The sequence below is a fragment of the Crinia signifera genome, chromosome 8, assembly GCF_055691185.1.
Source record: "Crinia signifera chromosome 8, ASM5569118v1, whole genome shotgun sequence".
In the NCBI taxonomy this organism is placed as follows: Eukaryota; Metazoa; Chordata; class Amphibia; order Anura; family Myobatrachidae; genus Crinia; species Crinia signifera.
The window spans coordinates 78,301,039-78,327,168 of NC_139224.1; the positions used below are offsets into that span (position 1 = coordinate 78,301,039).

The 26,130-nt window shown below is 41.2% G+C and overlaps 1 protein-coding gene across 1 annotated transcript in view; it reads right to left on the reverse strand.

Annotated features, from left to right (window-relative positions):
- Window positions 1-26,130, reverse strand: part of NTMT2 (N-terminal Xaa-Pro-Lys N-methyltransferase 2) — a 143,728-nt gene that overhangs the window by 31,234 nt on the left and 86,364 nt on the right. Inside the window, exon 2 of the mRNA XM_083158040.1 lies at window positions 21,234-21,409. Coding sequence (XP_083014166.1) covers window positions 21,234-21,409 — 176 coding nt within the window. The remainder of the gene's footprint in view (window positions 1-21,233; window positions 21,410-26,130) is intronic.

Consider the following 26,130-nt stretch of genomic DNA (forward strand, 5'->3'; position numbering starts at 1 on the left):
TAGCTAGATAACCAAGGGAGATAGTGATCTAAACGTGTAATGATCACTTAGACAATGTGCAGATATGGTAACAAAGAATGACATATTGCATATAATTTTTTTCTGATTTGATGAGTTGATTTTTTCCTGTGAAGAGTGCTGACCGGTAGCGAGATTCACAGGGGGTATCTGCCACCTACGTACAAGGTAGAATATATGGGGAAACATAACAAGAGAAGAAAGGGTGGGGGTGGGACACGTGACTACTGGTAACAAAGAATGACAGTAGAGACCCACAAGACTGGTAACAAGGAATGACAGGATGTGGAAGGCGTAGGTGTGGTAACAGTGAATGACACATAACGCATGGTTAGGTTTTTTGGGGACATTTTTCATTTATTTTATTTACATTTTTGTCTTTGAAAGAGGTAACACCGTTTTAGGCATTTGTATGGGATCACAGAAAGTTCTCTGAGTATGTGACTAGTGTGAGCAAGTGAGAAGGAATAGAAAATACTATGCTGGTCATAGTTAGTTGGAATTGGCGATGATGATGCACCTGTGAGGTAATGATTATTTGATGAGAGTGAACGCGCAATGGTCTGGTGGCAGGTGGTGAAAGCTTCAAGAATTGAGATAGTATATCCCACTAACCCACATATGTTTGGAAAGATTGTACTGTCCCACTGAGGGGTTAATTCTGTTCAGTGAGAAGTGAGGAGAGGTGATATGTCTTTTAGAGCCTTAGGGAGAAAAAGAAAAAAATGGGGAAAAAAAGAATAATTTTGAAATTTTTTGTTTATTTTTGAAAAAGCAGAAGGGAAGAAGTTTTTTTGCAGTGATGAGGTGAGAGTAACATCAGAAATAACTCTGTAGGAGATTAAAGGCAGGAAATGGTTAATGAGATTGATAAGAGAGTAAAGTTTTATTCCTAAATAATGTGAAATATCCAAGGAGTGTCACAGAACTGTTTTCCATAACAAGGACATGAAAGATTTTAGAATTGAAGATATTGTTTACCCTTTTGAAAAAGCACAATGAATAGATTAAAGTTATTGCAATGTTCTGTATGGGACAGTGATCAGCCATACCCAAGGATGACCTCCAGCCCCCTCCCCATTGCTTCCCTCAAGTGATAATGTTGTTTTGTCAACATCTGTTTAAAAACTGCCATTTTTTTTTTCCAAATGACAAATGCTAATATGATGTCTGAGCTTAATAATGCTATTGCTTTTGCTTGTTTTATTTAAATAAAAATTACAGCCAATAGAGGTGTGACTATTCCAGAGAAAAGATTAATTTACAAATTGATGCATTTCATTTTGCACAGAAAAAGCAAGTGTTTTAAAAAAAAAAAAAAATATTATTATTATTATTATTATTACTGAGCCACTAGAAATTATTTAGAAAAAATATTGAGTCTGCAGGTACCTCTGCAGAATCCTTATTAAAGCCCTTATTGAAAAATGCAGATTTTATAGTGATTATTATAAGATGCATATTGAGTTGCATTTTTATGCTTACTGATTTATCTGATTGCATGTTGCCACTTTACTAGATCCATTGGTCATGCATATGAGCCCACAAATAAGGAATGGAGGTCACAATTAGGTGCAGCACTACTGGGTTCTGCTACTAGTAAATCGCATTTGCTGCACAACTAATCATGATATTCTCTCAAATATTTGTAATGATTTAATGATTGTTTTTTCTCAGAGTGGTTTGGAAGAAATTGTGTATTATTAACAGGAATCCATGAGAGACGGCTGTCAGAAGGCACTAACCGATATGAGGACCCTCACGGGGTTAGAGGATTTTGATGAGTTTTTCATTACTAATCATGTCACAAGTTTCTAAACATCTATGGACCACAAGAAATAGTTTTTTCCAGATTTTACAACAACGCATACTATTTAATACCCATAGTATTTGCAACACTCTGTTATTGCAGGTTATCTACCCAATGCGATTATTCGTATTATTTTTTTTTAGTGTAAATCAATTCATTTTACAGTTATGGAAGTATTACAGTCATCTAGTCATTGGTTTATGATCTGCATATCTCTTACTATCATATAGCAAATAGTCAGTACTTAATACATTTATTTACAGCACAGTCCAATATACGTGGACTTAATTAAGCCAAAGTTTTATGGACAGCCCCACTATGTCCCACAATGAGTTGCATGATTGCTACCACCATGCTGATTTAATATGTTTATGATATAATGATGTGTTTAAATTCTTTACAGGATTCTCTTACTGACACCTTTTCTATTACTACTACTAAATCTAACTGACACAGAGCTGACAAAGTACAAAATACTGACATAATTGCTTCATTTGAGGCTCTGATACACGCACTGACAGAAACCACAGCACTGGATATATCAGATTTATCATATACCTGTCTTTACTGTAATGAACAACAAGCAGAGGCCTTGGGAGTTTGAAAACATATACATGGGGGTTCACATAGACCCATCAGGTGCTACAGTTGCACACTTGACCGAGTGGTATCTGCTTTACCAACATGTTTAAGGACTGTGGCGGCTGCTGCAGCCTTTGTATAGAAATGACAGAACACCGCACATTATGTGTCTCTAATTCTACATCTTTTCTTACTGAACTCTTCACGGACAAGACACATTTCCAGTGCATGGTTCTCTCGTTGGGAACTTTTGCTCCCAGCGCCACATGACCTGACCATTGTCAGGTGTGGTACGCTAAATCCTGCTACTCTGCTACCTGGTGGGACCCGGGAGTCCCAGAGGATGGATGAGAGGCAGGATTTAGAACATTTAGATTGTGAGGAATATTTAAAGCAAAATTTCTCCAATTAGACCTGATATCTCTGACACGCCACTACCATCTACAAAGATTGTAGTTGTCACCAACAAGGAGACTCAGGATGGCCATATACGGGATATGCGGTAGTATTGGATTTAGAGATCCTCATTTTCCATCGTGATTTTGCTATGATATAATACGCTAATATCACAGCAAGTAAAGGAGCTCATTGAGGCTGTGCAACTCCCTGCAAAGGCAGTAGTTGTTAAGTGTCAAGCTCACATGTTATAAAGTGATCTTGTTGCACTTGGTAACAAAAATAAGATTGCCACTGTTGTGAATCACATCACTATACAATTTAATGTTTTTTTAGCAGAAGCTCATAAAGCATCAACAGGAATGTGCCAATGGATGATGAATGGATGCAGTCAAAAGGCTAATGGCCTATGTAAAGATGGTGGGGGCAGATCAGTAGCTCCTCAAACCCCTCCTCCTGGCATATGCGGAAGCTGCCCATGGGATGACCCATGTAAGGAGAGAGAGGGCATGTATGTTGATTTCATCTTATGCAGAGGCCCAAACGCATCTGCAGAAGAATGAACTCAGGAAAATTATTCCTATAGAACCATCAAACATTTCTCCTACCACTGGTCCATTCCTAAGGTTAAAAATATTTTTTGGGGAATTTACATGCATTTAAAATTGTCATTATATTTAAATGGTATCTGATATGTTATCTTGATTAGAAGGAACATCCCAGCTGTCCCATGTACAGCATCCTTTACAGCAAAGAAATGTTTTGAGAAATTAGTGTTCAGACATGTTATCCCATAAGGTATATGGTATTAAAAAAAAAAATCATAGAGGTACATATTTGACAGGAAAGGTATTCTAAGGAATAAGTCAATATATGGGTATTGAAGGTTGGTTGCACTCACCATTCACTAAAAGGTTTTAGTCAAAATTGAACATGTTAACAAATGCACATTGAGAACACATTATTTAGGGTGGGTGAGGAAATTACCATGAGTTGACTTGAAGTTTTGTCTTCGGTTTTGTATGACATTCACACTACTCCTCAGCAGCCACTGAACCTGTCCCCTTATAAGATCATTATTTTAATTGATATATACATTTTTTTGGGAGACCATCAATTCCTATTCAACATCCAGCAGCAGACTTGTCACTCTAATTCTCACATCATCTAAATACTTTACCAGAAAAGCAAACAAGCTTATGAAGGGATGTTGTTATAAGGTCCAGCCTGGAGACTATGCAATGGTGAGAAAATTCTTACAATTAAAGGTCTCGTAGATCAAAGGCAAGACCCGTCCCTGTGAAACAAACCGATTGAATTAATGCGTCTCACTGCAAGAAGGTTTCCGACCTGGTGGTGATATCAGTTGAAAGAAATAGAAACTGATGCAGATAAATATTGTGACTGTGATTCTAACTTAATAAACTTATTTGATGATGGGCCTGTCCAGGGCCCCCACACAGACCAAGACAAGGTCCACGGAATCGGGGGGCATCCTTAGTGGTGTCCCTGCGGGTTGTGGGCAAGAAGAGGTCCACGGAATCGGGGGATACCCTTAGTGGTGTCCCTGCGGGTTGTGGACAAGGTGTAAAACAATGATTCCCATGAGTGACCAAGTTTCCCATACACTAACTAACTGAAGAAGTCATTTTTTTTTTTTTTTTTAAGTTTTCATATTTTTATAGTGAATGAGGGTTACCAGGGATTGGTTGCTGGCAAGGACAGTGTGTATAGTTATCAAAGAGGTATTACTAGAGTCATGGTGGTGTATTCTACTTCTGCTTTTAATTTTAATCCCACAAGTATAGTTATAATCATAACAGACACACATATACATCATACTACTGATGCTCCCAGGTTTCGGTATGCATCAGAGGATGGTAATAAAATACTGATAGCCAATATGTTAAACTAATTAGAAGGTTTAAAATAAATATATGAGTAATAACTAACTAAGAACGCCCACACCAGAACCATTGATAGAATACATCTAGTTAAGGTATCAGTAAAGAAGAGGCATTCTAAATAAGGATGGTAACAATGGTGCAAACATAATATCTATATGCAAACTGACATTTCTTCTTTAAGACGCTCATCATGAGCTGATAGAAAGAACAATAAGGTAAACTGATTGTTGGTTATATTGTCATCTACGGTATCACTCTGGTAATGTTGGGTTAATGGCTACTTATATTTGCAGTCAAATCAAACAACACTTAATTTTCTATGTAGGATTTACACAAGTGAATCTTATAAGGTTACTGACTCTCCCTAGGTTTAAAATTGGTAAAGAGTGTAATAACAGGAGATATTTTGGAGTACCACAAAACATGTAGTTATGTGACAGAGTTGGGTGTGCTAGTATAACATCTAGATAGATAAAAAGTGTACTCATTGAATTGTTTCTTATGATGTTTTCTCAAACATACTGTCTCATAAGCCATGGACATTACCACAAGGATTATAAGGTTTCTAAATGGTTACAAACAAGATCTATTGTAATAAAATGTACTTTTACTAATTAATACAGTGGTGATTCAACATGAAGATTTGAAAGTAACACATGGTATATTAAATAAACACACTTATTTACATTATCCCAAGTTTATAAAATTGTATTTGAATTTGTGAATATAATTAAAATATGGTACAAAACTGATGGTGACGTTAAAAGGAAAGTTGAATTAAATTATTTGGGTTGAAAAAATTTAGTTTATTGAACAGGTGTGAGTGATGTGATTCCCTACAGTTGGTTTATTTGGTTGAACCCCAATAACTGGTTCGCATAAGTCAATGTTATATATGCTTTAAGAAGTTTAATGTTTTTGCCAAGATAATATTATTGATTTTTCTGTATACTAGTGAAATGCTTCAAGAAGGTTTTCCGATGTATTAAGAGAGAAACAAATGATGCGTTTTGCAAGAGATATGAACTTTCTTTGGAGAAGTTCAGAGGATGGACTGTTAAAACTGAAATAACGCATCAATAATTATATACTTTTGTTATACTCTGTTTTCTCAAATATTGTTATTATTGCTGCAGATGACTTTAGCTTGTTGCACAATGTACTATTCACTGCGTATGAGGCCTTCCCTTTGCGCTAAACAGTTATTATATGTTAGAAGCAGCAGCCATTTTGTTAGGCATGACTTGCATATCTCGTTACAAGATGGCGTGTGGAGTCAGAATACTGCTGAAATATGTAATTTCTTATGAGATATTGTTTTGGATTTCTGGGTTTAAGAATGCCTTATTGATGTAACAGAGGACAAGGGCAGACAGCCAGTCTGCACAGTTTTGTCTAGAAATGAGAACTAACCAGATAACGGGGTACGCATGCGTAGACCCCAAGGCCTCCAGGTCAACGAGACCTCGAAATTTCTCTTCCTAGTTACCAGTCTGAAATGACGTGACTGATTATAATATCATTAATTCAATACTGACTGATCCAATCACATTTTAGGCCATATGAATAATGAAATAACTGAGCTGAATAAAGTATAAATATTGGGCATAAAGAGGGAGTGGTTAAGGCAGTTGAGGAAGAACACGCAAGCACGGGGGGGCTGGAGGTAACTATGAAGGAGGTTTAATCATGGCTGATCACTGTCCTTGAAAGGTGTCCATTTTGATTTGATTTAGAATTACTGTTTCAGTATTAGCTAATCAATTTTATGTTTCTTGTGTTAGTCTGCATTTGCAAAATACCTGTAATGAAGCTATTCTTTAAGTAAAGCATTGCCATACATTTTATAATAAGGTTGTGTGGGTGTGCAATCATTTCAGCGTTGCCGTTATATTTAAAGGTAATAAAGTAAATAAATTTGGTTTGGGTTATTAATCATATCTAATCTTATCAGATAAATATCTGGTTTATCACTATCTATTACTCCATTACTAGAAGGAGTCTATATCATATATGGCATTTGTCGGGTGTGAAGCTCACACTCTGAAAAATACATATAAATACATATACATAACAGACGGTTAAATAGTTAGACATAATTAAGGGTTTCCCATCTGCTGTGGGTAAAATATTATTTTACATGCATAGGTTCACAAAGATGTAGTAAGGATTATAATGACATAATCAACAGTTCATTAATAGGACAAAAATTACTCCAAAATGGATCTTATAAAATTATTATATATACTTTTCGATGCTATTAATACTGTTTTACAGGTTTATATACATGTGCGCAGAAGGACCAAAACCGCTGCACATGTGCAAAATACCTGCACGAGAACTATACCAGATAGAGGGATTATACATATATAAATGTATATCGTTTCTATAGAGAGTTTTACATACCCTAAGTATAAGGAATAGACAGAAAGATTTTATATTATTATGGGCATTATTAGCACTTAACACTCGTGGTGCTGACGTCAATCTAAATATGGCATCTTGCCACCCCTTTTCGAGACTACAAAAGATGTGACCCGGATGGACCACCGGTCCCACATCTCATAGTGCTGACATCAATTGCTTCATAGAATTTTTATCCTTAATCATAAAACCTAATATATTGATATAAAGTTCTTAAAACCTTTTTCATGGATCCTAAGATATGGCCCGGATAGACCTCCGGTCCCACATCAATAGGTTCCATGATCAATATTAGCTGGAGATATCCATATCTCTAATCCATACCCTTATATGAACCAGAAGTCAAGGGGAAATATATATGGTTGAGAGGATAGGGATTGAGGAGGGGGGGGAGAAGGGGGGGGGGTTATAGACAGGAAGCAATTTGTAAACTATGGGAGTATACTGAGATCATATATTATTCAGTTATATCGCATCATTTAAACCGTTAGGCATCAGTGAGTTCATTCTGTATATCCAGTTAGCTTCTCGGCGGCAAAGCCTGCCGAACCTATCTCCTCCTCTATGGGTATTTTTAATGATTTCGATACCTACTGTATCAGTGTGACATCTTCGATTCTTCCTTTTTGACATTTATGGATGTGATTTGAAACTGGGTGTGACTTCGCTCCGTTCAGTATATTTCTCCTATGCTCCATTCCTCGTACATGTAATGTACGGGTGGTCCTACCTATGTACTGCTTCCCGCATCCGCAGGTAAGCAGATATATAACATAGGTAGAGCCACAATTTATGAAGTTATCTATCTGAAAGGTTTCTTCACTGTTTGTTGTCTGATAACTGATAGTTTTTTTCGGGGCCATTTTGCAAACTAGACATTTGTCTTTACCACACTGATGGTAGCCTTTGGGTCTCTGTGGTAGCCAGTTTTTTTCACTACTGGTATTTTTACCTTTATTAGTATTGCCTTCTTTTGAAAAATGGCTATGTGTTAATTTTGATTTTAAGTTATCAGCTCTGCGAAATATCATTTTACCCTCTTGATTAATTTCTTTTTTGAGGAAGGGGTCTTGTGTGAGCATAACTATATTTTTCTTAATTATACTCCTTATTTCTCTTCTCTTGCACATCCATTGAATTGAGTTACAAATTAACCTGTCATTCCCTCTCATTCTCCCCCATGTTTTCTTTGATTGGCTTTTCTTTTTTTCTCTTCGAGCAACTCTGTTCTGTTAATTTTGTCTACCTCTTGCTGTGCTTCAAGGAGAATAGATTCCGGGTAGCCTTGTTCTTTAAAAGATTCTAATAGGGTATTTGCTTGTCTAGAATAGGACTCCTCTGTGGTGCAGTTTCTTTTAATATGAATTAGTTGTACTTTGGGATGTTCTTTTTCCATCCCTCTGCGTGTGCACTTTGGTAATTCAGATACCTATTTTGGTCTACAGGTTTTACATATGTCTCAGTTGTTATTAACGTGAAGCGCGACATCCAGGAAGCTGATGTGACTCGTGCTGTGTGTACTCGTGAATTTTAAACCAAATTTATTAGAGTTAAGTTGAGTAGTGAAGAGCTGAAAAGATTCTAAGTCCCCATCCCAAATAATAAATAAATCATCAGCCAACAAGCAGTACTGACGTCTGTACTGCTTGCTGGGTCACCTCATCCCAGCGCGTCAAACAAGGTGAACGGGAACCGTCTGCGGCTCTGTCCTACGCGTCTGCAGTGCCTGAGACAAGAACCTTCCATCCCGCAGCAGCGCCCCGGATCTCCTTCTGTGTTTTTTATCGTGTGTATTCTGTGAATAAATCTGTGTGACCATTCTTTGGAGACTGGACCGTGATTTTAAAGATACCGTTATGTTAACTCGGGTCAGAAATAAAAAGTAAGTTATACCCCATATGCACCGAATCTGCCAATTACCGCTATTTGATGTTTGAAGAACAAAGATACCTTGTAGTGTACTCGTGACAGAATTATTAAGTAAGTGTCCAGGAGATTATACCCCCCTGCTTAAAGAAACTGTTACGTGAACTCGAGACAGAACAAGAAAGTAAGTGTGGTTATCAGCCCACTAACAACGTCAGCTGTGCTCTGATCTCCAGCTCACGATCAAGTTTCCACCAAGCGCTGGTTATCCCACCATTTGTACCCGAAATAATAGGTCGCCCTGGTGGAGTGCTCAGTGTTTTGTGAATTTTGGGCAAATAATAAAATGTAGGTGTGATAGGATGTTTGTTAAATAAAAAGTGCACCGTCTCCCTGGATATCGCACCCCCCGTAAAAGCTTCATCCAACATGATATGCAATTTTTTTCTGATAGAGGGCGGTGGGGTCGTGACAGAGTCTACTGTAGAATTTAAGATCATTCAATTGCCGCATGCTTTTGACTATATAATCCACAGTATTTAGTATCACGATCCCACCGCCCTTATCTGCAGGTTTGATAGTAATTGTATCTTCCTCACATAGAAGTTTTATTGCTTCCCTTTCTCCCCGGCTCAAGTTATCCTTAAGGGTTTTTTTTGTCAGCCCTGTCGCACATATCTTTAAATTGTTTTAACGTAGTGTTATAAAAACAATCAACAAATGGGCCCTTGTACTGGAGGGGATAGAATTCTGATTTGTTTTTAAACCTTTTTATATCATATATTTTGGTTTCACTCTCACTGGTTTCAGTATTTATCATTGATTCCATTTGTAGCGTTTCTAGCGTCTCTATGGCTTCTCTATCGTCCTGATCTAGGACGACAGGGGAGCCATACATATTATTAGTCTCTTTTAGTGCTTTGATTGCAAAGAATCTTTTACGACTTAGTGTCCTCGTGTATCTATTTAGATCTACGAATAGTTTGAAAATTTTAGGCTTGCTTACAGGGGCAAAGTTCAATCCTCTCTCCAATAGTGTAATTTCATTTTTCGTTAATTCTCTTGATGAGAGATTAAATATCCCTTTCCCTTTTGCATTTATCTCATGTTTATAGTTTTTTTTGGTCTGGACTCTTCTCCCTCCTCTACATCCCCTTCGTCTTTTTCTCGATTCCTTTTTAGGGGGGGTTTTATAGATCTTAGATTGGCTTTTTTTTGTCCTAAAAAAAACTTTTGTCTTAGGAGGGCTTCATATTCATCTTCGGTTTCTGACGGGCCACTGTTGTATCTGTCCCTTTTTTGTTTATAATAAAACCTCCTTGGGGACTCATAGTCACTTAGACTTGAGAATCTGTTAGTATAATCCTCTCTATAGTTATTATATGAGTTATTTCTCTCTCTCCTTCGTCCTTTTTTGTACTCTCTATAGTTCGTCTGATAGTGATCCCTTCTCACATTTTGTTGGAATCTCACTTTTTTCGCTGGTCCTTTTCTTGTTTTATAAGAATTTAATCTCTTTTTTTCCTGAGACTTTTTATTATAGGTATATATCTCATTTCTTTCGTAATCCCTACTATCACAATCCATTTTGTTATCCTTACGTGCAATTAATTCTTGTTCAAATCTTTCTATTTTTTCATTTACTTTATTGTCTCTTTCTTTAAATTCTTGGTTATTCTCAAATTTTTTTAGAGAGAGATGGGTTAGCTCGATTTTTTTACCTGTTCTTCTCTGTATTTGATTAACAATTTTATCAGTTTTTTTGAGCATTTTTTAAGGATATCGTTCCATTCCTCAGTGAAAGCCTGATTTTCTCCAAATGTGGGGGATTTGTTAACCCTCAGGCCTCTCGGTATCATGTCACTATCCAGATACTTCTGGAGCGTGACCTGATCCCACCAGTGTCTTGTCTCTGCCATGCAGAGATCCTCCATCTCATTAAAGGTCCTATGCATATCAGTCGGACTGTTGTCATCTTTTGTACTAGATGCCATACAGTTCGGTTTACCTCTAAGATATAGACTCCTTCTTTCTATTCTCTCTGAAATGCACCTAAGGGATGCCATATTTTCTGTTGATCTGTTTTGCGGCTGCTGGGCCACTTAGAGCCAATAGTAAACAAAAAACAACAAGAGTGTGTAGCCCTGCGCCACAGACAGATGAACAGATTTACAATTAAAATGTACTTGCCAGACCACATCAATAGTTATTAACCTTTCCCGTCTATTGCTGCTGTTCAAATAGATCTTTGTGAACCTATGCATGTAAAATAATATTTTACCCACAGCAGATGGGAAACCCTTAATTATGTCTAACTATTTAACCGTCTGTTATGTATATGTATTTATATGTATTTTTCTGAGGTTGTGAGCTTCACACCCGACAAATGCCATATAAGATATAGACTCCTTCTAGTAATGGAGTAATAGATAGAAGAGCTGTAAAGCATTTTTTTTTTTAAACGTTTCGAACTATGGTTAACCATCAAATACCTAATTACTGTCACCTCTAGAATTATATAGGTTTTAATAATATGGCTTGGAGAAAGGTATACTGACTACTATATGTGTATAAATTGACTTAGTGCTATATAAGCTGAGGCTTTATAACCCTTAACGTCATTTTAAGTGTTTTTTAGAAAAATAATCACTTTCTTCTGATCGTCATTAATATGTGCAATTATGTATCTGTTCATACTTAGAATAATTAATTAAAATTTATTATCTAAATAGCATTATAGCTAAATAAGTAAAGCAATAGTCTGTATGTGGTATGAAGTTCTGTTTATTAATAAAATATAATTTGCCAACAATGCCCATATCCAAAATGTCTGCCGTCCCTATAAGCTTCATCTATAGAGCAGAGAGAGCAGGAAATGTATACAGACTTTATGATACAGTATTTCCGTATACCTAAAAGCGTATCCACAAACAGCAACATGGTGGAACGCAAAAAGACAACTGTCCGGCTCTGTGGAACGCAGATGCCGGATGCGCATATGCAAGTGCGCTTCGATAAAATGGAACGCAGAATGACGTGTTTCCGGCTCTGTGGAACGCAGATGCCGGAAACGGAAGTCAGACTATGCGGACGTTGCAGCAGAAGCCGGAAACAGCAAAACGGAGGCGAGCGATGCCGCTCACGCCATCCTGACAGTATGGTATAAATATCTGCATAAGCAGACCAGCTCTACATACCCATTTCCTTCCTTGAGAAAGCAGCCGATCCCGACAATAGGAGGCGGGGAAACGCGTCGGAAACCATTGAATAACCGCACCAGGGAGACATCCTTACCCAACGGACCCACACTATCCACTTAAGGCTACTCCAGACAAAGTTGCCCGGAAAAGGTGATTCAGCACTAGCAACTGGAAAGCCCGTGGACAAGCAGGTGGCAACTGTAAGGTACTCCTTTAAGTGTCTGGCCAGACCTAAGACCTGGACAATGTCTATACATAGTGTACATCACTAACTGCTAACAAACCAGTTATTCTAAACAGCCTTTCCGATAGCTATTCACCAGTTGAACAATGTACTTTAATCTAATGCTAATCCCTTCACCAAATTGTCTAACTATGCAAAGCATAACACATGTGAACTGTATTGTATGCGACACAGATGTAATGTAATGTAATGTATGTCATGTCTTCCCTCCTGTACCCTTGCTTGAAGCTGCACTGCAACCGCAAAAAATCCTAGTATATGCGAGTATACATGACCAATAAAGTTGATTCTGGTTCTGATGTCAAACGCTTTCTCAGCGTCGAGGGATAATTAATAGGAGATGGATGTGTCAGAGGATGTGTGTAACCAATGCGAGGCTGAGATAATGGATATTAGCTGAGGAGTGTCTGCCTACAGTAAAGCCTATCTGGTCTGGACGGACTACAGTGGGGAGAAAGGGGTTTCATTCTGTCTGCCAACAATTTCATAAATAATTTGTAGTCGACATTAAGGAGTGAAAGTGGTCTGTATGAGCCAGGCAGATGTGAATCTCTGCCAGGCTTGGGTATTAATCTAATTTTAGCATATGTAAAATATTGAGGAACTGATAGAGGCCACATCTGCTGGGCTTGCCTGGCGCAGCGGGTCCTGCAGCGCTGGTCCCGGCCGTTGCTAAGCAGCCGGGACGACGCGTCACTGCCGGTCCCGAACTTCCGATCCGGGACGGCATCACGGCAACAGTTGCTAGACGCTCGGCATGTCTCTCCCTGCCAGCAACACCACTGCAGCAGAGAGGTAATTAGCCACTACACCTGTGGCAGCATGCAGCTGCTCTCTGTTACTAATCAGGGGTGGATACACAGGAAGCAGCCTTTATAAGGGATTAATTTGGGCTACTCCAATGCCGGTTATAGAAGTGTTTGGAGACTGCTCTTATCTTGCTGTTATATCCGGTCCTGCTGGTTGTTACATGAATCCCTACATTTGTTACCGGAATCCCTTGGAAGCTACCTCTGGCTACCTCCAGGCTGCTCATTCCCTTCTCCCCTGCAAGCAAGTACCATCTAGCTTTAATTATACTGTTTATTGGCAGGGAGTTTAGCAGACATTCATAGTTCGCTGTGTGAGTTCAACTTCTCAGTTTGGGCCTGTACTTAGGCCGTGGCTTTAGGCCACACAGTTCAGTGTATGTCTCTATAATCTGCATTTGCATTTATTCCTGTTATTAGTCATTGCACCTTCCTTCTCTAAGTCTTGCTCCCTTTGTCATTGTGCAGCGTTCTGTCTCAGTTTGCCTGAGTTTATGTATACCAGTCCTTGCTTCTTGTACCCCTTCTTATCTCTAAGTCCTGTTGTTTAGTTTCAAGTTAGTTTCTGTAGGCAGTGTAGTTCCATGCTTGCTGCTCCCTACCGATAGCTGCCTGGGGCCCTTGGGGTTAAGTCTACACTGCCACTTGCCGATGTAAGACCAGGCGGCATACAAGTACCGGTAGATGTATACAGTCTTATGGGAAAATGTCTGTTATTGGCAAGAAGGATCACTTGTATGCTCTGTGGACTTAGACATGCGTGTCCTGGGTGGCTACCCAGAAGACATCCAGAGGCCCCTCAGCTGAAGACCTGCAGTCCAGTATCCATAGTGTTCCTGCCATTTCATCTGTTCCATTCCCTCCAGGCGTTCCCCAGGAAAACCCTGCTAGGGTTCACCAACACTCCATGGTGAGTGTAACAGGAACAGAACATAGTAACACAGTAACATAGTAGTTATGGCTGAGTAAAGACTTGCGTCAATCGAGTTCAACCTTGGTTTATGTCAAAATAATAGCAATAAAGACTGATACAAGGGGTTCTAAGATTCTTATTGACAGGATTTTATAGTACTCTCCGGAGAATCCATCCAGACCAGGTGACTGCACTGGTTCATAGGCGTGCGCACGGGGGGTGCCGGGGGTGCACAGGCACCTCCTAATGACCGGCATCCCCCGTGCGATAGCAGTGCCTCTTAGTAACAGACAGCCGCAGCCTACGCACCTTGCTCCAGTCCCTGCTGTCCTGACTTGCTGAGTGACAGCTGAGCCCCCCGTGCCGCATAGCAAGGCAGAGAAGCAGTGGCGTAACTACCATACATACCCTACCATGGTGGCTTGGAGGAGCCAATACCGTGGGGTCTGTGGGGAGCGCCGACAATAAATTAAGTGCTGCTCTTCACATCCCCTGCGTTCGTTGTGTGAGGTATGCTGCACTGCCTGGGACGGTTCTGTACTGTTGCGCTGTGCTGCTGGCACTAGCGGCTGCGCAGCTCTGTGAGGACAGCTCTAATGCGGTAGCTGGGGGGGGGGTGCTCCTCTGCCCTGCCCTGCACCCATCCTGTCACTCACAGCTAATGTCTTTATTAGTGCACTGGACAACGCTGATCGGAAGTCAGCCCTGGCCTCATCACATACAGGCTGAAGAGAGACTTGGCCTCTTCTCTCAATGAACCTGCCGGGGTGCACAGCATGCCAGTGTGAGGCAATATTCACTGTCAGGCACATTATCAGCCTGCCAGATCCCCCCCAGCAGCAGACAGTCTTGGTCAGGAGGCTGTGTAAGTGTGCAGTGCTGCTGCAGGCATGCCAGGAAAAAAAAACACCAACAGCATACACAGGTCAGTGCTCCTATCACATTGTCTATCATTGTCCCATTCCAGGGTCTCCCACCAATGCCACCATTACTGTCCTCTCCATGCCAGCAGAGTGTCTTCCACCCCCAACCACCTCAAGACACTTACCCAGTTCAGTCACAATGCCCCCCATCCTTTCATTCAGCTCATTGTCACCTTTCTTAGGCCAGGTGTCCCCTCTCCCACCCCTATCTCACTGCCCCTCCTTTCCTAATAGCCCATTGTCACCCATAACCTCACCGACCCCCTATCTCATTGTCTCCATTCAGTTCAGTGTCTCCCCTTTCTCCTCCACTGACTTTGCTGCCCAATAGGCAGTGATGGACACGCCCAGTAAGTGGTGATGGACACGCCCAGTAGGCGGTGATGGACACGCCCCTCAAATAGTGCACCCCCTAAGAAAATGGGCTGTGCACGCCTATGCACTGGTTTCAGGTATTTGATAGCCGCCTCCACTTCCTGGGTAGTAAAAGGGGTAATAAGGGGGGCAGTTGACTCAGCAGGGATGGAAGGGGTTGTTATAGATTCCCCAAAAGAGGCCTCATCTGTGGTGTCCCTGGGGGGTTGTGTATAAATGTCTTTGTAGAAACCATGTAATAGGGCTGAGATGTATTTGCCACTGGATGCAAAAGTGCCATCTGGGCATTGGATGGCCTAGATGAGAGCTGAAGGTGAAGCAGTTTTTAACATATTGGAAGTTAACCGTCCGGTGTCAAAATTTGTAAAACCTATGGTCTTTATGGAAAGTGCTGTATGTCTTTCTCCCATAGAGGTATGTTTGTCATCAAATGTTTGTTTTGCCTGAGTAAACTCAGATCTGGTAATTGGAGATGGGTCCGATTTGTAGGCTTGAAAAGCCTCTGTTAGGTGGGAATGGGATAATTTATATGCATAGGTGATTTTCTTTTTCTTTTGGGAAAAGTATTGGATCTAAGTACAACTAAGTAGCGGCATCTAAGTACAGCCTTGGATGTTTGCCAGAATATAATGGGGTCTGTTTCCAATACCACCAAATTATCAAGTCTAAACTCCTCCCAGGATGACTCCAGTTTGCTGTGGAATCCTAGGGAAGAGGCAAAGTGAGATGGGAAGCGGCATAGCTTATAAGAACCTACATCTAGAGAGATTGTAAATGATACCCAGATAAGAGTATGTTGAGAGAAACATTGGCTCAGTATTGGCATCTATAATGTTGGTAAAAATAGGATCAGATAGTAGTAAATAAACAATTCTAGAAAGCGAGCCATAAGTGGCAGATAGACACGTCTAATCTCTGTCAATTGGGTATAACACCCTCCCTGCATCCATCAAAGCTAATTGTTGGAAGAGAAATGGTATGCCAATTCTCAGAGGAGGTCTTTTCGTTGTGGGTTAGTTGGAATCCATACTTAGTCTACACCATTTTGAAGAAAGGGGCGGTGTAGGAAGAGCATAAATGTTGCAAAAAATATATAAATTGGTTAAACAGGTTAAGGTCAACTAATAACCTACCCTTGGGGTCTATATCTGAGTGTAGTATTGTTATGGGTAGTTGCTTCTTCGTTAATATTTATTTATTAGCAGTTTGTTATATAGCGCACACAGATTCCGCACAACCATTCATATTAGTCCCGCCCCAGTGGAGCTTACAATCTATATTCCCTACGACATGTGCATACACACAGACATTCTAGGGTAAATTTTTTGGGAGCCAATTAGCCTACCAGTATATTTTTGGATTGTGGGAGGAAACCAGAGTACCCGGAGGAAACCCACGCAAGTACGGGGAGAATATACAAACTCTGCACAGTAAGGGCAATGGTGGGTATTGAACCCATGGCCTCAGTTCTGTGAGGCAGTAATGCTAACCATTACACCATCCGTACTGTTAATAGAACTACACCTCTCGCATCTGAAGCATTTACGGTGGCCATCTTGTGGGCTATGTCGTGCTCCCCAACCACCCGCGGTTTGGTGTGTTTCCCTTGCTTTTGGCTGGACAAGAACTTGACCATATGCTGCCCGCAACCTTCTGGAGGAGTGTGGGGTGGCCACTCGGGGGTTGAGCTGCGAGGACTCCAGCAGGGTATTGCAGAAAGAAAGCACCTGAGCAGCAGTAAAAGCTGCCCTACATCCGCTGTGCCGGAACTGGAAGTTGGGTTGTTGCCTTTTGACTTACTATATGGGAGACACTCCAGAGGATTGTTGGATATTGTAAAGGAGACATGGGAAGGGCAACCTAGCCCCAATAGCACAGTTAATGAACATGTTTCCCAGATGCAGAAAAGAATAGCTGCAGTGGTGCTAATAGTCACTGTATAGAACACTTGGAGCTCTGATTTGTGGAGCTCATCACATGCTTCTCAGGCCCACGGAGGACAGCAGCAGCCTCGTCATCATGGGAGGGTTTTTATCAGAGGCAGTGCTGAGTCTGTGAGGTTTCCTACAGAATAAGGCACAGAGGAACAAACACATGCTTTTCATGTGTTGTGTGTGTGTGTGTGTGTATATATATATATATATATATATATATATATATATATATATATATATATATAGACAAATTGATTTGTCTTGATAAAGGACACAGCAGCCCAAATTGTTGAGTTCAACTTACACTTGTGCAGTGTTTTATTGAATGAAAGTCTCTGAGTGCAGGGGCGGATCCAGGATAAAATGACAGGGGGGCACCATGACACAAGAGGGTTTAGGTGGGGGAGGGGCGGTGTTAGTGGTGCCAAAGTACATGCTAAGAGAGCGTCAGATAGAGGGTGGGAATGGGATTAAAAATAGGCCCTGGCATTTAAAGTACGCAGGCCCATCATGGCGACAAAAGTGAAGGATGTAGTTGTGCGCGCGCCAAAGGCGCGCTCTGGAATAGGGGGTGTGGCCACTCAACAGGGGGTATGTCCTTAAGTGTAGTGTAACACACCATATACAACTTCTACACATTATGCAACAAAATACTAGACCCCATTATACTTGCCCCTTACACATGATCGAAATAGAATGAGCCAAAATTCACATAATGCCACATGGATTGAGCCAAAATTCACATAATGCCACACGGATTGAGCCAAAATTCACCTAATGCCAAATGGATTGAGCCAAAATTCACATAATGCCACACGGATTGAGCCAAAATTCACATAATGCCACACGGATTGAGCCAAAATTCACATAATGCCACACGGATTGAGCCAAAATTCACATAATGCCACACGGATTGAGCCAAAATTCACATAATGCCAAATGGATTGAGCCAAAATTCACATAATGCCAAATGGATTGAGCCAAAATTCACATAATACCATACGGATTGAGCCAAAATTCACATAATGCCACACTGATTGAGCCAAAATTCACATAATGCCACACGGATTGAGCCAAAATTCACATAATGCCAAATGGATTGAGCCAAAATTCACATAATGCCAAATGGATTGAGCCAAAATTCACATAATGCCACACGGATTGTGCCAAAAATCACATAATGCCACATGGATTGAGACAAAATTCACATAATGACACACGGATTGAGACAAAATTCACATAATGCCACCCGGATTGAGACAAAATTCACATAATGCCACACGGATTGAGACAAAATTCACATAATGCCACATGGATTGAGACAAAATTCACAAAATTCACATAATGCCACACAGATTGAGACAACATTCACAAAATGCCACACGGATTGCGACAAAATTCACAAAATTCACATAATGCCACACGGATTGAGACAAAATTTACATAATGCCACATGGATTGAGCCAGAATTCACATAATGCCACACAGATTAAGCCAAAATTCACAATACACTTCATAAACAGGGACATTGTCCACCAAAGGCGCGCATTAAACATTTACACCATAATGTCCATTACACGTTAAAGTTACACGCCATTATGTCCATTATGTATTATACCAAACACCATAATGCCTATTAAAAATGATGCTACATAAGTGCTGCTTATCTACATGCTCATTGCCAAGGGTTCCATGCTCATTGCCAGAGGTTCCATGCTCGTTGCCAAGGGGGAATACATGCTCGCGGTAAATGGGGGACAGCCGCCGCCAGACATAAGTGATAGCCACTGACAGTGGCAGAGCCTGGCTGTATTCAGAGCACTGCAGGTCCCGGCTATTTGAAATACTACCCCTTTCACACCAGAAAATGCATTCCCAGGTTGGCCCCTTTTACATCAGCCTAATCCCTGTATTTTCTAGTGTGAGGGGGAGAGAAAACCACCCCTCCCCCTGTAACCAGTTATCTCATTTAACCGGCTATATCTGCAGAACCAACTGACCCATTTACATGAGACAAGTATCATATTGAAGAACTTTTGAGTGGGCTTTGAATGATTTTGGTCCAGTGAAACTGGAACATTTGGTTCCAGAGTAATCTGACCTCAAAGAACATGAACAGCCATGACATTACATTTCAAAAATAAAAAAATTGGTTTACACGCAATATCTCTAGAACCGATTGACCGATTTGGACCAGCCTGGTATCACCTTGAAGGCCCAACGATTTGGAATTGAATGAGATCAACCAAAAGCTTTTGTGATGCCAGGGCAGGAACTGGCAGCCATGGGAACCAGGTGGGGGTCAAAATTGACGGGTCCCATATTATCCTATGGGGAAAAAATGTTACAGCTTTGCCAGGCGATATCTCCGGTTCCCGGTGGGCTAGAGACACAAGGCTGGGCTCGTTAGAAAGCCCTGCTCCTCAGCTACAAAATGATATGACAGGGGGGGCACATGCCCGGGTGCCCCCCCCTAAATCCGCCACTGTCTGAGTGCCAGCAGGCAGTGACTCTATATTTTCCTAAAGGAAGGTAGGCACCAGTGCAAGTTGATTACGTATTATTCAATGAGTGCCGACACCAGCTCCACACATAATATAAATATATATATATATATATATATATATATATATGCATATATATATATATATATATATATATATATTATATCCCTTCAGTTACCCATTAACCAGTGACTCTTTAACCTGAGCCATTTATGGGCACATTCCCATTGAATCTTTCAGATTATCAGCCTATTGTACATTCTAAATCCTGCAAGATATCTAATCAGGGCCGGCGCCACCACTAGGCAGCTTTAGGCATTTGCCTAGGGCGCCGGCCACTGCAGGGCGTAAGTTGGAGCAGGGACTCTGCTGGATGGGATGGAGGTGAGTGGTGTAGCTCCCCCCGCTCCCCCCCCCCCCGTGGAGCGACTTCGCCCATACCCTCCCCACCCCCACGTGGAGCACCCACACATCTCACACCTGCGCTGCGTGCCCGTTACTTCAGCAGCAACCCGGCACCCCTCCCGGCCGCATCAAGTACCCGGCGGCAACAGCGGGGAGAGAGACCCGGAAGCAGCGGCAGCCCTGCACCCCCGTCTTCTGTCCCAGCCGCATCAAACCCCCGGGGGGTTGAAGAGGCCCGGCAGCAGCCCGACACCCTCGTCTCGGCCACATCGATCCCCCGTCCCCTGGAGAAGGTGAGCGCCGGGGCACCCCGCGCGCCTGGGGCGCTCCAGTACCCTGCACCGGCCCTGTATCTAATACCATCAGGTTTGTATGTACTCTCCCACCTCATGACCACCTTCAGTTGTAGCCCACATATATTATGGGTACAACTCTCTGATAATCCAGATGCCCTAACTTGCATGCTTACCCATGGAGTTTACATGTAGTCTGACAGCCATGTTTGCTTTATAACATGTCCTTACATTTGAACTTGCCTCCTTGTGTATTTGAATTGGTCAGTGTCAGTGACATTATACATATGTATGATCTACATGCAAGGATTTGCTGCTATTATTGCCACTTGCTTTTAGTGTATCTGCTGTTTTAGTGACTCTATGGAATGTAAGTTTATACTGCCTTTCTTCTGTGTTTTGACAGTATGATATTCTCCTGTGCAGTTTGCAGCCTGTGTAAAGTGACCCGGGCCTAATTGCCACTGATTTTATTTATAGTTTATTCAAGTTAGATTTATTCTAATTGATTTGGCAAATTCATGTTATGCTATAAGGGTCTATAAATAAAAATATGAATATAGTAAGTATAGCAGTAGTATATATTTGTTTTATTGCATTCCAAAAATGATAGGGAACTTTGCTACTTACCCCAGCAAATTTCATTAGAAACTCTCTAGATGATTCAATGTCTATGTGGGAGAGGTCAGAAAAATCACCCATCATTCCTTCATCTGTTGCTGGGACATCCTTGTAAAAGTTCCTTGCTCTGGCATAAAACTGCATCTCACCGTCAATCACTTCGCTCGTCAGTGCAAAGAGTTTCACTTTGAAAATAGAATAAGGATTTCAATTAGATGCCTGATATAAGTGAAAATAGTTTTGAAAAAATGCCAATTTTGTACACAAAGAAAATGACATTTTAGCTGCAGTACAGTCCATTTGGGAGGTGATTTCTCTGGGCTGAATTAGCAGACATTGGGGCAGATGTATTAAGCCTGGCGAAGAGTTAAACTGGAGATAAAGTGGAAGGAGATAACGCACCAGCCAATCAACTCCCAACTGCCATATTTCAAACACAGCTGATTGGCTGGTGCGTTATCTCCTTCCACTTTATCTCCAGTTTAACTCTTCACCAGGCTTAATACATCTGCCCCATTGTGCTTCCAGTAGGAAGCCACTCCCTGCCTGATCATTAACCCTAGAAGCTGATCAATATACCTGTAATAAAAGCTATGGGTCTACGGATCAAGCATGTGTTGGCTCCAACACCTGTCAGCTCCTTTGTACAGGTCCCGGGAAACAGCTGGCAGCTGTGGCTCTCCTCCTTCAGACCAGGAACTATGTCCAGCAGCAGCCCCCATCCTCCACAAAGGTAGGAGCCATCGCTGGCTGTCCTCCATTACAGTGTTTTTGTTTCTTTCTTTATGTTGTCTTTGAATCCCTGTGTGACCATTTACTTTCTTCTATACGATTATACATTTCTGGATGTAGATACTGTGTGAGTTTGTAATTGGTTGTAGCTGTCTGTCTCCATGGTCAGGAGTTAAGGGGTTGAAAAGGTCAGGTACTAGCCATCACTAATAACTGATTTCTAATATCATAAAACAAGAACAGTGTACTGTATTATCTAATCCACACTTACTTTACACTTAACCTTAATCCTCTGTTACTATGAAAAGTTCAACACACATTTTTAGCATTACCATAGTTACCTATGCTCCCGGATCTGGCGGATGTCCCCCAAATCCCCGTAAGGTGGCACCCTTCCTGCATTCTGGCCAAGTGAATGCATGGAGGAGGAGCCTGCTGACACTATTAGCTCCCCGCATCTCATCGTACAGTACAAAAAGTATGTGCTGCACATACTTTTTGTACTAGCTTTACATCTTATCGCATTGAATGCACAAGGCATGCAATGCGATACGATGCGCACTTTAAAAGTACAGAACGGACGCACAGGACTGAGCGTGTATGGGCTCCTTAAGTATGATTAACCCCTTACCGCCGCAGCCTGTTTTTGCCTTCCTGACAGAGGCCTTTTTTTCAAATCTGACATGTATCACTTAAGTGGGGATAACTTTTTTTTGCTTTTACTTATCCCAGTGATTTTGAGATTGTTTTCTTGTGACATATTGTACTTCAAGTTAATGGTAAATTTTGGTCGATACAGTCTGTGTTTTTTTGTGAAAAATACCAAAATGTCGTAAAAAAATGGAAAATTTAGCAATTTTCAAAATGTTAAATTTTCTGCTTGTGAGACAAATAATCATACCACTCAAAATAGTTAATAACTAACAAAGACCATATGTCTACTTTATGTTGCCATCATTATTTCAACCTCCTTTTAATTTTTTTGGACACTAGGAGGCTTAAAATATGAATAGCAAATTCTCAAATTTTCAAGAAAATTTCAAACCCTGATTTTTTTAGGGACCAGTTCAGTTCTGATGTGACTTTGAGGGACTTGTATGTGAGACACCCCCATAAATGATGCCATTTCAAAAACTGCACCCCTCACAGTATTCAAAACAGCATTTTGGAAATTTGTTAACCCTTTAGGTGTTTCACAGGAATTAAAACAAAGTGTAGGTGAAATTTCAAAATTTCATTTTGTTTGCAGATTTGCAATTTTAATACATTTTTCTAAGGAACACAGTAGATTTTACTAGAGAAATGTGACTAAAAATTGATTCCCCCAATTCTTTTGTTTTCATAAATATCCTATATGTGGCCCTAGTGTGCACGTTGACCAAACCACAGGCTTCATAATAGAAGGAGCACCTACTTGATTTTGGAGCCTCCTTTTTATGAGATTATTTTTTAGGCACCATGTAGGTTTCTAGGCACCATAAGATGCTAAAAGTTAGGAACCCCCCACAAGTGACCCCATTTTGCAAACTACACCCCTCAGGGAATTCATCTAGGGGTATAGTGTACATTTCAAACCCCCAGGGGTTTCACCAATTGTAGTACAACTGGGCTGTGAAAATGAAAAATTACATTTTTTTACACAAAAATGCAGTTCTGGCTCAAAATTTTTCATTTTCACAAGGAATGAAGGAGACAAAGCACCCCAAAATCTGTGCCCCAATTTCTCCCGAGTACGGCAATGCCTCATATGTGACCAAAAAATACCATTTGGGTGCATGGCAGGACTCAGAAGGGAAGGAGTGATTTTTGTATTTTGCAGCACAGATTCTGGTGGAATGAATGGTGGGTGCTATGTCGCATTAGCAAGACCCCCGAAGCACCAATACAGTGGAACCCCCCCACAAGTGACCCCATTTTGCAAACTACACCCCTCAGGGAATTCATCTATGGGTATAGTGTACATTTCAAACCCCCAGGGGTTTCACCAATTGTGGTACAACTGGGCTGTGAAAATGAAAAATTACATTTTTTACACAAAAATGCAGTTCTGGCTCAAACTTTTTCATTTTCACAAGGAATGAAGGAGACAAAGCACCCCAAAATCTGTGCCTCAATTTCTCCCGAGTACGGCAATGCCTCATATGTGACCAAAAATGGCAGGACTCAGAAGGGAAGGAGTGATATTTGGATTTTGCAGCACACATTCTGGTGGAATGAATGGTGGGTGCTATGTTGCATTAGCAAGACCCCCGAAGCACCAATACAGTGGAACCCCCCCACAAGTGACCCCATTTTGCAAACTACACCCCTCAGGGAATTCATCTATGGGTATAGTGTACATTTCAAACCCCCAGGGGTTTCACCAATTGTGGTACAACTGGGCTGTGAAAATGAAAAATTACATTTTTTACACAAAAATGCAGTTCTGGCTCAAAATTTTTCATTTTCACAAGGAATGATGGAGACAAAGCACCCCAAAATCTGTGCCCCAATTTCTCCCGAGTACGGCAATGCCTCATATGTGACCAAAAAATACCATTTGGGTGCATGGCAGGACTCAGAAGGGAATGAGTGATATTTGGATTTTGCAGCATAGATTCTGGTGGAATGAATGGTGGGTGCTATATCGCATTAGCAAGACCCCCGAAGCACGGTGAAATGATGAACCTAATAATCCATAGATGTGTGGTATATTTTAAAGCACTCCTTCATACATAGGCCGGGTTTGTCGGGGCAAGTTTCACAGTGGAAAATAGTTTGCTTTCGTATTCCCTTTTTATAGCAAACTTTGCACCTTTTTTGTGTCCTGCCCTTTTTTCCAGTGGAGGGGATTTCGTTTGGAAAATGCTGCCCTGATACAATACGGGGGCCAGTACTAGAAGTACTGGGGCCAGTACTAGAAGTACTGGGGCCCTCTGCCTGCTGGTTCCCAAATATTAGGCCCTTTATGACTTCCTCTTGAAAGTGCATAAATGTCCCCGTCTGGCTGGTAGAACGGAATAGTACGTAAGCGTTATACAGTGCCATCTGGATGATATACACGGCCAGCTTCTTGTACCATATTTTTGTTTTCCGCAGGGCACTGTATGGCTTCAGTACCTGATCTGAAAGATCCACTCCGCCCATGTACTTATTGTAATCTAGGATACAAATAGGTTTTGAGGTGTGGGTACTGGTACCTCGTACAGGGACGGAGGTGGTACTGTCTCCGTGAATTGTTGTCAGTATAAGGACATCCCTCTTGTCCTTATATTTGACCAACAACATATTTTCGGTGCATATTCCCCTGCTTTCACCCTTTCTCAGTAATTGGGCAACGTGCATTTCTGGGAGGCCTCTTTGGTTCTTGCGCACAGTACCGCAAGCTGCTGTACCTCTTGAACCAAGGGCCTTAAACAGGGGGATGCTGGTGTAAAAGTTATCCACATAGAGGTGATAACCTTTATCCAGGAAGGGGTGCACTAAATCCCAGACAATCTTTCCACTAACACCTACGAGGGAGGGGGGGCATTCTGGCGGTTCAATTCTTGTGTCCTTCCCTTCATATACCCTAAACCTGTGGGTGTACCCTGAGGTACTTTCGCACAGCTTATACATTTTTATGCCATACCTTGCCCTCTTATTGGGAAGGTACTGGCGGAATTTAACCCTTCCTTTAAAATGTATAAGTGACTCGTCCACACAAATGAATTTTTGGGGGATGTACATCTCAGCAAATTTGGCGCTGAAATGATCAATGACCGGCCTGACTTTGAATAGCCGGTCAAAGGTGGGATCATCTCTGGGTGGGCACTGTGCATTATCGTTCTAATGCAAAAATTTAAGGATCGTCTCAAAACGAGACCGGGTCATGGCCATACGATGAAGTGGGGTGCTGTACAGAACATCTGTACTCCAATATTGCCTAATTTCTGGCTTTTTAACTATGCCCATATGTAACACCAGACCCCAAAACGTCATCATCTCTACTGCATCTACAGGGGTCCACCTAGCAAATGATGACGTGGGGTTTTGGGCAATAAACTGCTGGGCATATAAATTACTTTGGTCCACCATTAAATTTATAAAATCATCAGAGAAAAAGACTTTGAAAAAGTCAATTTCTTTGAGGCCTGTACTATCAAATTGGATTCCTGGGTTGGCCAAAAACTCAGGAACCTGGGGCTCAAAATTG